This window comes from Hippoglossus hippoglossus, chromosome 17 (assembly GCF_009819705.1).
Source record: "Hippoglossus hippoglossus isolate fHipHip1 chromosome 17, fHipHip1.pri, whole genome shotgun sequence".
NCBI classification, from domain to species: domain Eukaryota; kingdom Metazoa; phylum Chordata; class Actinopteri; order Pleuronectiformes; family Pleuronectidae; genus Hippoglossus; species Hippoglossus hippoglossus.
This window is the reverse complement of record NC_047167.1, coordinates 3,226,330-3,244,554: the sequence shown is the minus strand read 5'-3', so window position 1 is coordinate 3,244,554 and position 18,225 is coordinate 3,226,330. Positions and strand designations below refer to the sequence as shown.

The following is an 18,225-nucleotide window of genomic DNA, read 5'->3' as shown; positions in this document are numbered from 1 at the left end:
AAAACACACACACACACACACGTTTTTACTTCAGCTTATTCAATCCATTCTTTCCACCTCTTTTACATGACTCAGTTTTTGTTGCGGGTCACAGGGTCTCACTCCTCCCTCCCCCTGCTCTCTGCATAAAATGTCCAGTGTGTGCGCTCCAGTTTTCCAGACGTCAAGTTGGACGGTGGCAGCTGAGTTACAGTGGAACAGCCTCACTCATGTCGCTGACTGTAACAGTCCAAGATGCTGTGCATGAAATATGGTCCAAAGCAAAAGGTTGTATGTAGTGGAGGACTGTAAATAAACAAACAGCAGATGCCACAATCAAATGATATTTGATGGGTTATACAGATGAATAACGTAATACATGATTCATCGACACAACAGTAATACCAACTGTTCCTATTTTTAAATCACATTTTCCAGGACCATTAAAATTCTCCACTCAAACCCAGGATGAGGACAACAAACAAATCTGTAAACACTATTCATAAAATCCTACATAACAGTATTATAAATATGAATTATTCCACGATACAATTTCTTACTTTGTTAGAAAAATGTATAAGCTAAAATCTGTCAGCTATTTGTTTGTATTAGGTTTTAGCAAAGAGTCCTCACGTGCGAAATGAAAAATAAATAAAATCTGTAAAATCTTAAATTGTTGCCAAATCCACAACTGTTGTATCGTTTATGATTTCTCATCTGTTCACATAACCTTATTTATCTTAATGCTGTCTGCATCTCTTTCACATTAAAAGTCCTTCTCTGGCCTCACTTTGTTGGAAAGTTTTGCCTCAAGTTGCTGTAAAAGATGCAGATGTTTTTAATCTAAACTGAGCTGCCATCTTGTGGAGCACATATGTTATTACAAATGATATTAGATTGGGCAACACAATATATCACCGCTTGTTTCCAGCTTTTAACAACTGGTGTAACTTCCCTCCATATCTCAACTGAAAACCACAGTGTATTACAGCGTATATGATTGATTCAACATTCAAAAAAATGAACAGCCTTAAATTCATGTGATTAATCAGTGAAAATATGAGTATTAATCATTCTGACTGGTTCACGTCAGTTTATATGGGCAAATCTTTTTTCTAATTCTCTGTCTGAACAGTCCAGAACAAATCTCTTTGTGTGATCTTTGTGTTGGATCCATCAGTTCTTCTCTCAGCCTGGATCTGAATCAAACTACACCATCAGGTGGAAGGAGCTAGAATGTTCTGTGTTGGAGCCATTTGTGAAATATATGTTAAATAGTTATACATTTATTTTTCAACATGCGTGATTTATTATTTATTATGCAGTTTCAAATTTTTTTCATTTTCTTCTGAAATTTACAGATATTTTAATTTAAATGTGTGTATAGCAAAACATTATCATATGCACACATTGAACAAAATTTGTTGAACAAAACTAATCTATATATAATATATATATACAAAATACAGCTCATTTCTCACCTTCACATCTGAATGTGTTGTTTCACAGTTTAGACCTTTCACCTGTGTAAAGTTTTTAGTTTTCTTGTGCATCCCTGTAATTTAAAAATCTCTCAGCAGCATCTCCATGGACCCTTATACTAACACAAGCAGCCTTGAATATTCTGACATTAGAATGAGAAATATTAGAATATCCTTGAGGAATAAAAGAAATAAAATAAACCACAAAACCAAAACAACAAATAAAACTGACTCTCTGGCTCGGTTAATAAAAGTTGCTCTTGAATAAATACGAAACATTTGGCCCAGGATATATTTAACCAGCTCAGTAAAGTGAATGGTTATGATTTAGATGAACTTTTAGGTTTCTATTGTATTAGGTTAGTGGGTGTGTGTGTCTCTCTTAAACTCTGGAGTTAATCAAACAAACACAAAGTAAAGTTCAGTTCTGTTCAGGTTCTAACAACTTGTGATGAGTGTTGGTGTTGATAGTAAAAAAGTGAGCTCAGGTCAGTGAGTGTGGAGGACGACACTCAGACGCTGGCACGATACAAACCAACCGCTGCTTCTGTTCTGATCCTGAAACAGCAGCGCTAATAATTTATCATTAGTCCGAAACCCTTTATCCACACTTGTGTTGCTTCCAGTCGACATTTACCGCCTCGTTCACATCAAGGAGTTCACCTCTCTAATGTATCTGTGTGAGTGAGTGGGGCCGGGGCCTGTGTGTGCGTGTGCAATGCTGCGTTCCAAAAACTGTTAAACTGATTAAAACAGGTGAAGGAGGGACTCTTAATTCTCAATTTACAACAGTGAAATATGAATATGTATAATATGAATAGCTGCTCATCAATCCTAATAAATCTTTTGTTGCAAACAATGCAACTGAATCACTGCTCTCCTCTATGAATCCTCATATGTCTCGTTAAAGCAGACTTTTGGCAAAATCTTTTACCACACTCAGAGCAACCAAAGAGTTTCTCTCCTCTATGAATCCTCATATGACTCGTTAAAGTGAACTTTCGGTTAAATCTTTTACCACACTCAGAGCAACCAAAGAGTTTCTCTCCCGTATGCATTATCATGTGTTCCTTTAAATTAGCCGATTGCCTAAATTTCTTATCACACTGACTGCAACCAAATGGTTTCTCTCCTGTGTGTATTCTCAAGTGTCTCTTTAAATCAGCCGAAAGTCTAAACTTGTTATCACACTGGGTGCAACTAAACGGTTTCTCTCCTGTATGAATCCTCATGTGTGTCTTTAAAACGGTCTTTTGGCTAAATATTTTACCACACTCAGAGCAACTAAATGGTTTCTCTTTTGTATGAACTGCCATGTGTGAATTTAGCTCGGATTTTTGTTTAAATGCTTTATCACACTGAGAACAACTAAATGGTTTCTCTTTTGTATGAACTGCCATGTGTGAATTTACCTCGGATTTTTGTTTAAATGCTTTATCACACTGAGAACAACTAAATGGTTTCTCTCCCGTATGTACTCTCAAGTGTATCTTTAATTCAGACGCATGTCCAAATATTTTATCACACTCAGAGCATCTAAATGGTTTCTCTCCTGTATGAATCCTCATATGTACATTCAGCTGGTTCCTATGTCTAAATCTTTCTGCACAATCAGAGCAACCAAATGGTTTCTCTCCTGTATGAGTCCTCATATGTATATTCAGCACTTGCTTATGGCTAAATGTTTTACCACATTCAGAACAACTAAATGGTTTCTCTCCTGTATGAATTCTCATATGTAACTTTAAACGATATTTTTGGTTAAATGTTTTACCACAATCAGAGCAACTAAATGGTTTCTCTCCTGTATGAATCCTCATGTGTATATTCAGCTGGTTCTTATGTCTAAATCTTTCTGCACAATCAGAGCAACCAAATGGTTTCTCTCCTGTATGAGTCCTCATATGTATATTCAGCACTTGCTTATGGCTAAATGTTTTACCACATTCAGAACAACTAAATGGTTTCTCTCCTGTATGAATTCTCATATGTAACTTTAAACGATATTTTTGGTTAAATGTTTTACCACAATCAGAGCAACTAAATGGTTTCTCTCCTGTATGAATCCTCATGTGTCTCTTCAGCATGTCCTTTCGTCTAAAACTTTTACCACACTCAGAGCAACTAAATGGTGTCTTATCAGTTTTACATCTCATATCACTTAACGGCTGTTTGTTGTTTCTTATATGAGGCTGAGGCTCCCTGGTCTCCATCCAATCATCTTCACTGTCTTCAGTCTCAGAAGAGTCTTCGGTCTTGTCCTCAGGACCTAGTTGTAAAAATCCATCAGGACCTGAGTTCCTGGCTGGTTCTGGTTTTCCACCGTCCACTCTGTTCTCATTCTGACTCTGATGAAGCTGTGACGACTGAGGTTTCTCTTCGTCTTCTTCACTCTTCACAGTGAAAGGAGTCAATGTGAACTTGATATCAGCCTCCTCCAGTTGTTGAAGCTGCTCTCCCTCCGTATTGGTCCAAGGTTCCTCCTGTTCCTCTTTAATGTGGGGGGGCTCTGGGTCCTCCTGGTCCACAAGAGGGCTCCACTGCTGCTGCTCAGGGGGAACCTCTTCTTTACTCACCACCAGTTGCAGGAAGTCTGCATGGAGAGTAGAGAGGTATGGTGTTTTTTGGTCTCAAATAGTGTCACAATACAAAACAATGTGTCGATACCGATACTTTATTGATACTATTCCAAAAAAATAGTGACTATCTAAGCCAGTGGCACCAGACTTCTGTGGTTTGATAGTATGATGTGTAGTTTGTGAGGCTACAGTTGTGTGCAGGTTAATCCTGGGTTGAATGCCAGAATTACAATGTCATGTTCATTATTTCATGAGTGTTTTCTTGTTTGCATTCATGCATGTAGGTGTTTTTTTGACAATGGATAAGTAGCCTTCATTTTATGGTGTGATGTACTTACATGTACTTGGCACTGCAGGTTTTCCTGCATCGTGTGAAAGAAAAGTGTTGAACCCACAGGAAATATACAATTCTTATTTAAACCTGGGGAACACTGGCTGCGGAACAGCTTGCTTATGTTAACTGATTAGAGCGGTCACGCTGGCTGCTCTTCTAGAGATTTACGGTCTCGCCCACTTTTTTCACGTTCTGCGCAGTTCATAGTATAATATACAGACAAAATCTTTCAGCACAGTTTCGATGTTACTCTGTCAAATATGACAGTGAGCACAACTGCTGAATGAAAACATAAAACACAACTTTCAGACATTACTCGGTCGTTTCACACAGACAATTAGGTCAATGTTCAGTCAGTGGACAATCCATAAATACAGATTTCACTGAGTTTATTTTCTCACATGAATAAATAGAAAATATTTCATGTCTGCTACAACTTGTACTTCTATTAAATAGAGTATTTTCTGTTTGTCGCTGCCTTTTATTAAGTCACATCTGAGGCCTTGCATTCATTCATTGTCTCTGTAACTTTCGTTCTCCTATCTTATTTCATTCTACTTTTTATTTTCTATTCTCTGAACTGTATAAGGATTTTTTATTTGACCTGACTGTTTATATTTGTGTCTCTTACACTTTGTCTTAATGGTTTTAAAGATTTAGGTCAAATTCCGATCAACTTCTTGAAGCTGTTAGTGACGAGTTGCTCTGCTCACATAAAATATATTTTAGAGTCACAACTCACAAATGTTTCTTGTGTCTTTTGATGAAAAGCAAGCTCCACTAGCTTAGCTACCAAAGAGCAGCTTAGCTCCACAAGCTTAGCTACCAGAGAGCAGCTTAGCTCCACTAGCTCAGCTACCAAAGAGCAGCTTAGCTCCACTAGCTCATCTAGCTTTCCAGCTCCAGGGAGCAGTGTTAGGATTTTAATAATATAATTAGACACTATAGCCCCGAAAAGGATCGATTTTACGCGCACCATGTTTGTACCTTAACATAAAGAATTAATGTGTGTGTGTCTGTGAAGATGGCAATGAAACTGAACTCTAAACAAATACAGTATGTTAGACAGGGGTGGGGGCAGGGCAGTTTGGGCTGAATATGTGGGAGAATGTGTGGCCTTCACATAGTGACTTTTAGTAGCCGTTGCTGGCTGGTTTTAATCTTGAAGTTGGTTAGTGTGTGTGTGTGTGTGTGTGTGTGTGTGTGTGTGTGTGTGTGTGTGTGTGTGCGTCACATCGCAGTTCAGTCTCGCACCTGTCTGATAATGCCTGTTGTGGAGACTGTACATCTGTGGCATACAATACACTGTACTTTAAAGGGGACATATCATGCAAATTCCACTTTGTTAGTGCTTCTACACGTTAATGTGGGTATCTGGCATGTCTACCAACCCAAAAACTCTGGAAAAAAAAAACACTCGCGTGTTTTGTTATGGTTCCTCTAAGTCAGAAACGTCATGCTTGAGTGATTCGAATGAGCTTCCTGTGTATTGTGTCGTAACAATGCACTGGAAGTCTCCCTACATGGCCTTGGCCCACCCCCCACCTCATCCCCCCGCCCCCCCCCATACTCGTTACGCCGGGTGATTGGGAAAATTAAAACTCCAGGACAACAGAAGGGGAATACAAAGTATGGGATGCATATTTGATAATTTATATCATGTAAAATATGTAATTTATATCGTTTAAAATCATGGGGGGAGAGGGGGGAGGGGGGAGCTGGCTGATTAGCATTTAAAGGAACAGGAACTCAAAACGGCTGTGTATTGAGTGCCCATAGCTATGTGCACATAGCTATGTGCACATAGCTATGCTGTACCTTTTCATTGCTTCTGAATAACTACTTGTTGAACCAAACCGAGACCGGCTCTTCTCATATCTCGGGATAAAAGAACACGACAGGACTGACCTGCTCTGTGCAGCCTTATTTCGGGCTTCATCACGGCATCGAGCAGCCTCCTCTGGCGGCAGATCTCCCGCTCTGACCGCTCCAGTCTGTCTTCGTACTCCGCCACGGTTTCCTCAAACACAGCGGCGATCTCCTTCGCCGCCGCCGTTAGCCGCTCGGTGAGCAGCGCTCTCAGCGCCGGGACTTGAGCCGTTTCTTCCCCTTTCTCCACCTGCAGCAGAAAGTCTTCAGCGGCAGCGCTGATCCGCTCATGTACCGACACCCGCAGCAGCTGCACGGCGCACATTGTCCTCCTTTCTGCGCACTTTGAGTCTCGAACAAGCGGCATCAACCCGGGCTGAGCGATGAGGCCAATGCGGAAGTGCAAAAAGAAGCTGTGGCCACTTGCGGCTGGCTCAGTGTTGCCAACTCCTCAGTAAGGAAAGTAGCTATTGGCTGTGCTAAAAGTCGCTAACTGACGTCACCACCCACTTTGCATAATAGTAATTGACGCTGTAGGAGAGAGGAATAACGTCGTGGGAGAGACAAAAAGTGAGTAAAAAAACACCCTAAATATGTTTAGAACTAAAAATGAGCTTTCTTCTGTTGATTCTTGGTTTGTTTTTTTATTTTGCCATTGAAATAGACCATCACTTCTCAAAATAACTTCATGACTTTAATGCCTTGTCTAGACCCACATTACATGAATAAATTTTGTCCTGTATTGTTAAATGTTAGAATATCAAATTTAATCAAAAGACTGTTATGTGGGGTGGAATTGCTAGCTCTACGTCCAACCCTCCTCCTTTATCCGGGCTTGGGACCAGCAAAGTGACCCAAAAGAGACACTCTGGCAGAGTTACTTAGGTTTTTCTTTTACGTTATTTTTTGTTTGTTTTTTGGGGGGTTTCTGAAGTTTGGTTTAGTTTCTAACCTTATGCTCCACCTAGGAGCCTACAACAAGTCACAGTAAAACATGATTTTTCTTTTGCCATAACTACAACATTTTAAACCTTTTTTTGTATAGACCGTTTTAACTTGACAACATTAACAATCTGAATGGACCAAAAAGAGACAATAGAAAAAACAGTCAATGGCAATGTGAGAAAATGATGTTAACTAGTCTGGCCCTTATTCAGGTTCATTGTTTTGTTTGTTTTTTCAGACCCCCCTCCACACACACATGCTGTGCTGGCTCACAGAAAGAGTAGGTCATCTTCATTTTGGTCAAGGCTTTCTATGGCAGGTTCAGCAACTGAGAGAGCTGACTTAAATGAGTAAGAAGCTGATGTGCCAAAAAGCTGCAAAACATTATCAGGCAGCTTGTGCTCATAGCAAGCCTCACCAGACAGCTTCAGACCATATCAGACCAAATACATCAATATTTGCCAGTGGATTCAGCACCCTGCTACTCACAGACTTTATCAGGCTACCCAAGCTGACAAGAAGTTTAAGAGGATCTACCTGCTCTCCCTCAAAAGCCTTGATGGCCAACTGTACCTCACCCTGCACTGACTTAAAAAAAGTCAGATACAAGATGTTTTGAGGATCACTGTACATGGAGTATAAAACCTCAGCCATGTAGCAGTGTTCACTGGACTTCGTGACTGTGAAATGCAGTTTAAGCGCCTCCCACTGGTCCAAAATGCGTAAAACCGAGGTTCAATGGAGAGCCAACGTGTGGCACACACCTTGGTTATTTGTAAGGGTTTCTCTACACAGTTGATGGTCTCATATATGTTCTTGTAGGCCTCCTTTGGAGACACTGAAAACCAGTTATAAGTCTCCCGTACCAAGTACTCCACACTATGGGGGATGGTGTCATTGGAAGCATGACCTAACTGCAGACAGTGACACACACAGCGAATAAGAACCAGATCTTTGAGGCCATACTCCTCCTTCAGCACTTTATGGACCCCATTGTTAATCCCCGTCATAACGGAGGCATTGTCAGTCCCTATCCCCAGGAGTTTCTCTTTTTTAAGACAACACTTCTCCAGGAAAGCCACAACAGCTCGGGCTATAGATCTGGCATCTCCTCCCTCCAACTCAACAAGCCCCAGAAATGTTTAGACAATTGTGTGTTTGGTGTCACGAAAGTACCTTATCACAACCCCCAGGTACTTAGAAAACCTTACATCTGTGGACTCATCGAGGAGGAGGCTGAAACGCTGGTCACCCACATCTGCGACCAACTTTTTTAGAAAGTATGGTGGTAGAACACCATTAATCATTTCCGTGCACTTTGTCCTGTGCATTTTGAAGTGAGTAGCAGCAGTGGAGTCTGAGAAAGCAGCTTTACATGCTTCCCCAATGTGATCACATGCCAGCATGGAACTGTGTTCAGCAATAGCTAATGCCATGGTGGCTTCAGCCTTTTTTGCAGAGTCAATTTTTTTTACTCATTAATGGCAGCTTGCTTTGGGTGGAACTGTTATAAGGCTTTGCCTTTTGAGTATGTTTTTGAGTTGTCATGTGCATTTTTATATCACAAAGTTTGGCGTAGAAATCAGCCTTACAATACAGGCAGTATGCCCGTGTATCATCTCCAATAAACGGCTTCATCCAGCCTTTGAATTCAGGGTTTGATTCCCACTCCTTTCTGTATTTTTGAGTGTACAGTTTAGACTGAGACATGATGAGCTAGCTAGCTAGATGTTTAGCTTATGTCACAGAGAGGCACACACACAGTGGACGAGGTGAGTAAGTGACTGAGGCTGTGTGAGTCAAATGCAGTGATTTATTTTAGTGTGACAGTGAAGAAACATTTACATTTAAGCCAGGGCGGGATCAGCGGCGGCTTTGCGCATGCGCGAATCATTTGCAGTCTGGAGGAAACGGAGTGTGGGTCTCCTCTCTGCTCTGACTGCAGCTGGGACTGGGTTTTAAAGTGACTCACATCCTCCATTATGTCACTCCGTCGCTCTCCTACTGTTCTTCCTGTAACTCTTCGTTGGATCAATATACAGGAAGCAGGTTCATGAGAGTGTGCTTGTAGTCTGGTGCAGACCATGAGCAAATTTGCAGTTTTAAATGAAATCTCTGCTTTTTTAATGGCTCTGCTGAGCAGTCCAGACTGAAGTCTTGAAATCTGATCTGTCTGGACAAAGACAGGAAACAAGGGCAGAGAGAAGGGTCCACAGGCAGAGTATTGAACCATAGACCTTGTAGTTATGTGGCATGGGCCTCAACTACCAGACGCCTACTTCAAGTAGATCTAATTTATTCCTAACACAAATCAAATCCCCATCAAAGACTGAACTCTTTTGGAGGATAGAAAACTGTGGCCATAAAGGAATGAACACGGTCAGTAAGGCTCAAGCCACATCACACCAGCACCTCCATCAGTCTGGACCGTTGACACAAGGCAGCATGGCTCCATGGATTCATGCTGTTGTCTCCAGATTGTGACTCTGATCTGCAGCCTCAGCAGAGGTTTTTTCAGTCTTCAACTGTTCAGTGTTGGTGAGCCTGTGTCACTGCGTGTGCTACTGGGCACCTCCAGTTTTCTGTTCCTCCCCCCCCCAGGTATCTTTCTGGACTGATTGGGAAACTGAGATGCTGGACACTGGCCGGACACTGACACCACTTTGATCAAGTAACAACAACCCTCATATTTTTGATCATCTCATCATCAAACACTTCCTAACATCTTCATCGGTGTCTTCTACATGTATGGCTCGACCTTTTCATCTGGAGATATTAGTCGTCTTTGTTTGTTCATTTCTGTGTCTGTAGCCTGTTAGAAACCTTTATACTAGTGAGCGAAGTCTGCAGAGGCTCTCACTCAGATATTTACGGTCACACATACAGCCCCTCTGGAGAAAATCCTGGAGAGTTCAGTGCATGTGTGAAAGCAGCCTGGATATTACATTTGATCCTGTATGCATTTTTGATCAGCACATAACAACACTAAGAAGGCCTTTTTTCAAACATTAAGCATAAAAGTCAGTGTTTTCTGTCTATAGCAGATAGTGGGACTTTGTTACAGGCCACATATTTAAAGCTTTTAAATGCTTTAGAATGCTAGAATTTTAACTAATTCCAGAAAAAGGAAATAGTACCAATTTTAGCTTCAATTCCCTGGCACCATCAGAATACAGGGCTCCTGTATGTCTGTTAAAAAGATGCCAGCAGGCTGCAGGGCCTTTGCCTTTTCCTTTCCTGCCCTCGTCCTCTGGAACAACCTCCCTGCTGACACCCACTGTCTGACTCTGTGGAAGCTTAATCCCTAAAACTCATCTTTCAGTTAGTGGCTTGATCATTTCAGGCCTGTCTCAGTGAATCCATTAAACCTACTACATACAGTATAGTCCATGTTGTTTCTCAAGACAAGATCACTGTAAACCCTCTTAAAACAACTCAATCTCTGTTAACCTTTCTGGCCAGGCTGTCTCTGTGTGTGTGTGTGTGTGTGTGTGTGTGTGTGTGTGTGTGTGTGTGTGTGTGTGTGTGTGTGTCTCTGTGTGTGTGTGTGTGTGTGTGTGTCTCTGTGTGTGTGTGTGTGTGTGTCTCTGTGTGTCTGTGTGTGCTGTCAGTGCTTTGGTTCCAGATGTTTTGAATCTGTCCCAGCCTCCTCCTCTCGCCCTCTGTGATTTTGTTTCCTCCTACTAAATGTGTCCTCTTTGCAAATTTTCATTATGCACCCAAACAAAATCAAGCCTAAAACGTTGACTTATAGGAGTCACTCTCAAGTTATTAGATTTTTTCACACTGACTCAAAATGATAGAAAACACTTCATCATATGTGACCCTTTACATTAAACTAAAACATGTAATAAAGCTGGGAATTTAATATGTAATTGAAATACATATAGCCACCACTTTAGGCTCAGTTCTTTTTGAATGTCTGATCTGTTCCCTGGGAATCTTTTCAAAATACATTCAGGCTTGCAGCATTGAATCCTGGAGGGACATCTCTCTGTGAGGAAGAAAACTGGAAGTCCTCTGTGGGGTTCAGTTTTTTTGTGTATGTTATCAGATGTGTATGTTGCAGGATGTGGTAACTTATGGTTCAATTTACAGTGATGTCAGGTTTTCTGCGTTTAGAGTGGTATGTTTGAATAGTATGTTGTTCTGGTGGTGGAAACAACAGAGATCCAATCAGCTCCTGGCTCTAACTCTGCATTTAATGACACAGAGAGTTTAACATTAATCCTGCAATATAAGTCTCAGAAAGCAAGAGAATTAGGTTATTTTACAATGTCCTTTTAAAGCATGAGAAAGTTCTACATGGTTCAAGGATTTAGTGTCTTTATTTGTACAAAGTTTCAATGAACCAAAATGGTACATGATCGGTCACAGGACTCGCAGTATTTGAGTTATGTGAATTAGAAATACTTCTGCTGTCTGCAGAAAGAATACAGACAGTACTGTATTAATAATAGCTAAAATGCTTAAAACTGTCATGCTTCTTTAACAATAAATAAAAATGTGAACCTCACTCAAATCTTAAAGAGGGTTGAATGGTTTCAGTCTGCGAAGCTGACAAACCCTGCAGTGTTGTGAGGTCTGTGAGCTAGAAAAGGTTATGGAAAAAAGAAGAGGGAAAGAAAGAGGACAGAACAGAAATTCATCAACGTTACCAACTTAGCACCTCGTCACTAAAAAACAAAAAAAAACTAATTCAAGCAGCATCTGACATCTGCATCACTCCACTTACATTTTATTACTGTAATAATTCAATGTCAACTTTATTAGCAGACACACAACTACAGACATTCAGAGCACTGGCCGACTAACACGACTCTGTGACTGCAAACACAACCATTCATTCAAATCAAAGACATATTGGCCAAAGTATCTTGTTTAAAGCACTTAACCAAAGATTTCTTAAGTCCTGCTCTTCATTTGATACTCGTGCAGGCCAGGAGAAAAGAGGATGATACTTTTATAGACAAGTTGAAGTAAGTGGAGACAGAACAAACAAAGGAGTTCTTTAACCAGCAGATGTGTCTTGGTCTGGTGGAAGATTATTTTCATTTAAACCACTTTAAATGAAACGTTTATAATGAGTCACAGAATGGCATCAGAGGTATCAAGTTTTGTCTCAGATATTCTAAATTATCAAGATGAAAGTTGAATATATTCGATTCATACTGACTAACAAGCAGATAGGACACAGTATCAACAATGTCTTACTGCTACTAATTCCGGTTGAGTCCTATAGATCCAAAGTTCAATCACAGACACATTTTTTAATCCGACAATTATTTATATGCGTCGGGAGCTGGAGCCAATTCAACTGATCTGGTTAAGGGTGGGTACACCTGACATTAAAATGAGATTAGAATAGACTTTATGTCCAAAAAGTGATTGACAGGTTGTTTGATTGATGACTTTGACCCAGAGTGCCAGAAGAACATCCACAGACATGGGGGGACCTTGAAAACTCCACAGAGAAAGACCCAAGCCAAACCAGGATTTAAACCTAGAACCTTCTTGCTCTGTCTGTGTGTGTGAGAGAGAGAGAGAGAGAGAGAGAGAGAGAGAGAGAGAGAGCATGCAAGGGGAGAGAGGTTATTGAACTTGCATCGTCTCTTTGTGGCCACCATGAGATCAATCACCACTACCCAGTGGTTACACACTCCAGATTAGGGGACGGATCCAGGATTTTCTTTGACAATGTGAAATAGAAACCAGTTCAACTTTTGAGTTTTAATGGTGGTTGTGAATTGATCAATTATACAGTATGCTTTCAAAACTGTGTGTGTGCGTGTGTGAGAAATCAAGATATTATTTATTTTGTAACACTGAAGGGATTCGCTCATGTGTAATCATATATCACTTAATATGGTGACAGCTATGTTATAGCATGTAATTAATCAATTGTCAATGTCTTAAATAGCTTAGTTCATTATAAACAATCAAAAATATTTGAGTTTTGATATTCTGTTAATAAATGCTTATGCTAATAAAGTGTTACTGTAAGGAGAAGGCTTTCATTGACTTTCGGTGCACTCATCTTTGTTAACTACAGAGAAAAAAATTGCTCTGTCTGTTGTCCTGTTAAATACTGAAAATAATCAATGCAAATAATAAAAAGAAAAAATTGAAAAAAAAGAATAATTTAATATAATGTAACCCACTTGTGGTTAAGTTACGATCTACTCTAGTTTCGATGAGGAACTGAGGAATATAGACTGTAATAACCATAAATGAAAGTACACAAGATACACAACAAGTTAAATGGCAAAATGTAACTTTAATAACTGAAATTGGCAGGGGATAATTCACAGTGTATGTAGCAGTCTCCAAAAGCTGTTCTCACTCTGTCCATAAGACCCGACCCCTTTTTTGTATCACGTCAATCCAGTATTAGGAAAGATTATGAAAACCTACATTTACAATAACATGTGAGTATAATATTTATCTCTTCAAAATAACACTACAGTAATAATGAACAACAATTTTGTTCACTTGTAGTACTAAGCAATTGACTCTGCCTTTATAACAAGAAAAATATGTAACTAGAAAATAAAGGAGCTGCTATAGCATCAAGTTAAATTTCTGTAAAAGTGTTTTCTATTTCAATTGCATATTTGTTACGAACCAAGAGCTTACTGCTTTAGTTCACTTTCTGGATTAAACCACTATACACTTCTCCGTAGCACCTCTTCAATAGGCAATACACATGCTGACACGTAGCATGTGTACACAACTTGCCACATTAGCTTCAGACTATTATTCAATCGAGATCAATGAAAAGAACCGGGAGCTTCTGGGCTCTGGTCCTTTTGTCCCAGGTACCTTCAATTTCTCAGTTAGCTGATAAATATATAATATATAAAAGGTTTACTATCTCTATTAAACTTCCAATGGTTTGTTTTAATTCCTCTATTGTGATTCTCCCACATGAGCACTTCTCTGCTCTCTCACACACCACCGATCATGCAGGTGCGCTGTGATCCGTCAATCATGTTGACCTGGAGGCGGGACTTGATCAGCTGACCTCTCACTGCTTAAATGAAATAAGAATAATCCTTGATGTATATTTGAACCCTTTATTGCTACTGGGTTACAATAATCTATCTTTGTTCATCAAGGGTCCAAATAAAGCTACATTGTAACCTGCTGACTTCATCACCATGACAACCTACTTAATGACACACCTCTTCCGACTATACCTTGAATAAATGTTTAAACTAAACAATTTAGTAGCACTTAAATGGCACTTACTTATAGCACTTTGTAGTTTGGTTTTCTTGAAGAAATAGTACTTTCTTGATTCTTGTTGTTCTGGGTTTGTACCCTCATGGTTGAATGCACTTATTGTAAGTCGCTTTGGATAAAGTCGTCAGCTAAATGACATGTAATGTAATGTAATGTAACATCAAGCGTGATATCAAACAATGCTTCATATAAGCATAGTATTATACACGTAGAGAAAAAGAAAGTGCAGGGTTAGCCTTTATCTCTCTCTCTCACACAAATGCTACATCTGATGCCAACAGCAGTGTCTGCAAAGTTGAGAGGAGGAGGGTGAAGGGGATTACATGGTAAATCTGGTCTATATATATATATATATATATATAGCGCTTTGTATATATTTTGCGCTTTTCTAGTCTTGATTATAGTGCATCTATGTGCAGCACTTTCTCTATTCGGGGCCCAGTAGTAGAGTGTACCAAGAACACTTAGACTGGGATTGAACCAACAACCATCTGGTTAGAGGAAGACCCGCTCTACCCCCTGAGCCACAGCCGAGGAGAGAGGGTAGAGATGTTTAGGACTAAGTTGTTGTGTCCAATAACAGAAATGACAATAAGCATTTAAATCAACAGTGACATCATCAAGAACCTTCTGCAAGAGAGGTCACGACACACACACACGCTCCAGTTTTCCAGACGTCAAGTTGGACGGTGGCAGCTGAGTTACAGTGGAACAGCCTCACTCATGTCGCTGACTGTAACAGTCCAAGATGCTGTGCATGAAATATGGTCCAAAGCAAAAGGTTGTATGTAGTGGAGGACTGTAAATAAACAAACAGCAGATGCCACAATCAAATGATATTTGATGGGTTATACAGATGAATAACGTAATACATGATTCATCGACACAACAGTAATACCAACTGTTCCTATTTTTAAATCACATTTTCCAGGACCATTAAAATTCTCCACTCAAACCCAGGATGAGGACAACAAACAAATCTGTAAACACTATTCATAAAATCCTACATAACAGTATTATAAATATGAATTATTCCACGATACAATTTCTTACTTTGTTAGAAAAATGTATAAGCTAAAATCTGTCAGCTATTTGTTTGTATTAGGTTTTAGCAAAGAGTCCTCACGTGCGAAATGAAAAATAAATAAAATCTGTAAAATCTTAAATTGTTGCCACATCCACAACTGTTGTATCGTTTATGATTTATCATCTGTTCACATAACCTTATTTATCTTGATGCTGCCTGCATCTCTTTCACATTAAAAGTCCTTCTCTGGCCTCACTTTGTTGGAAAGTTTTGCCTCAAGTTGCTGTAAAAGATGCAGATGTTTTTAATCTAAACTGAGCTGCCATCTTGTGGAGCACATATGTTATTACAAATGATATTAGATTGGGCAACACAATATATCACCGCTTGTTTCCAGCTTTTAACAACTGGTGTAACTTCCCTCCATATCTCAACTGAAAACCACAGTGTATTACAGCGTATATGATTGATTCAACATTCGAAAAAATGAACAGCCTTAAATTCATGTGATTAATCAGTGAAAATATGAGTATTAATCATTCTGACTGGTTCACGTCAGTTTATATGGGCAAATCTTTTTTCTAATTCTCTGTCTGAACAGTCCAGAACAAATCTCTTTGTGTGATCTTTGTGTTGGATCCATCAGTTCTTCTCTCAGCCTGGATCTGAATCAAACTACACCATCAGGTGGAAGGAGCTAGAATGTTCTGTGTTGGAGCCATTTGTGAAATATATGTTAAATAGTTATACATTTATTTTTCAACATGCGTGATTTATTATTTATTATGCAGTTTCAAATTTTTTTCATTTTCTTCTGAAATTTACAGATATTTTAATTTAAATGTGTGTACAGCAAAACATTATCATACGCACACATTGAACAAAATTTGTTGAACAAAACTAATCTATATATAATATATATATACAAAATACAGCTCATTTCTCACCTTCACATCTGAATGTGTTGTTTCACAGTTTAGACCTTTCACCTGCGTAAAGTTTTTTGTTTTCTTGTGCATCCCTGTAATTTAAAAATCTCTCAGCAGCATCTCCATGGACCCTTACACTAACACAAGCAGCCTTGAATATTCTGACATTAGAATGAGAAATATTAGAATATCCTTGAGGAATAAAATAAACCACAAAACCAAAACAATAAATAAAACTGACTCTCTGGCTCGGTTAATAAAAGTTGCTCTTGAATAAATACGAAACATTTGGCCCAGGATATATTTAACCAGCTCAGTAAAGTGAATGGTTATAATTTAGATGAACTTTTAGGTTTCTATTGTATTAGGTTAGTGGGTGTGTGTGTCTCTCTTAAACTCTGGAGTTAATCAAACAAACACAAAGTAAAGTTCAGTTCTGTTCAGGTTCTAATAACTTGTGATGAGTGTTGGTGTTGATAGTAAAAAAGTGAGCTCAGGTCAGTGAGTGTGGAGGACGACACTCAGACGCTGGCACGATACAAACCAACCGCTGCTTCTGTTCTGATCCTGAAACAGCAGCGCTAATAATTTATCATTAGTCCGAAACCCTTTATCCACACTTGTGTTGCTTCCAGTCGACATTTACCGCCTCGTTCACATCAACAAGTTCTCCTCTCTAATGTATCTGTGTGAGTGAGTGGGGCCGGGGCCTGTGTGTGCGTGTGCAATGCTGCGTTTCAAAAACTGTTAAGCTGATTAAAACAGGTGAAGGAGGGACTCTTAATTCTCAATTTACAACAGTGAAATATGAATATGTATAATATGAATAGCTGCTGATCAATCCTAATAAATCTTTTGTTGCAAACAATGCAACTGAATCACTGCTCTCCTCTGTGAATCCTCATATGTCTCGTTAAAGCAGACTTTTGGCGAAATCTTTTACCACACTCAGAGCAACCAAAGAGTTTCTCTCCTCTATGAATCCTCATATGACTCGTTAAAGTGAACTTTCGGTTAAATCTTTTACCACACTCAGAGCAACCAAAGAGTTTCTCTCCCGTATGCATTATCATGTGTTCCTTTAAATTAGCTGATTGCCTAAATTTTTTATCACACTGACTGCAACCAAATGGTTTCTCTCCTGTGTGTATTCTCAAGTGTCTCTTTAAATCAGCCGAAAGTCTAAATTTTTTATCACACTGGGTGCAACTACACGGTTTCTCTCCTGTATGAATCCTCATGTGTGTCTTTAAAACGGTCTTTCGGCTAAATAATTTACCACACTCAGAGCAACTAAATGGTTTCTCTTTTGTATGAACTGCCATGTGTGAATTTACCTCAGATTTTTGTTTAAATGCTTTATCACACTGAGAACAACTAAATGGTTTCTCTCCCGTATGTACTCTCATGTGTATCTTTAATTCAGCCGAATGTCCAAATATTTTATCACACTCAGAGCATCTGAATGGTTTCTCTCCTGTATGAATCCTCATATGTACATTCAGCTGGTTCTTATGTCTAAATCTTTCTGCACACTCAGAGCAATCAAAAGGTTTCTCTCCTGTATGAATCCTCATATGTATATTCAGCATTTGCTTTTGGCTAAATGTTTTACCACATTCAGAACAACTAAATGGTTTCTCTCCTGTATGAATTCTCATATGTAACTTTAAATGGTGTTTTTGGTTAAATCTAGAACCACAATCAGAGCAACTAAATGGTTTCTCTCCTGTATGAATTCTCATGTGAATATTCAGCATTGGCTTTTGGCTAAATGTCTTACCACAATCAGAGCAACTAAATGGTTTCTCTCCTGTATGAATCCTCATGTGTATAT

General features: G+C 39.3%; 1 protein-coding gene across 2 annotated transcripts; it reads right to left on the bottom strand.

The window, feature by feature from the left end:
* Positions 1–1,526: 1,526 nt before the first annotated feature.
* Positions 1,527–18,147, bottom strand: LOC117777922 (gastrula zinc finger protein XlCGF49.1-like). 2 transcript variants are annotated; one of them, XM_034613024.1, is made up of 3 exons: positions 18,109–18,147; positions 2,836–3,423; positions 1,529–2,358 (listed from the first exon to the last, which is right to left on the bottom strand). In XM_034613024.1, the coding sequence occupies exons 1-3, from the start codon at positions 18,131–18,133 to the stop codon at positions 2,330–2,332; spliced, it is 642 nt and encodes a 213-aa protein (XP_034468915.1). In that variant the 5' UTR covers positions 18,134–18,147; the 3' UTR covers positions 1,529–2,329. The 2 variants fall into 2 exon arrangements, with proteins under 2 accessions (XP_034468914.1, XP_034468915.1); XM_034613023.1 differs by lacking the exon at positions 18,109–18,147 and having other exon boundaries at positions 1,527–2,358; positions 2,836–3,547.
* Between the last annotated feature and the right edge of the window lie 78 nt (positions 18,148–18,225).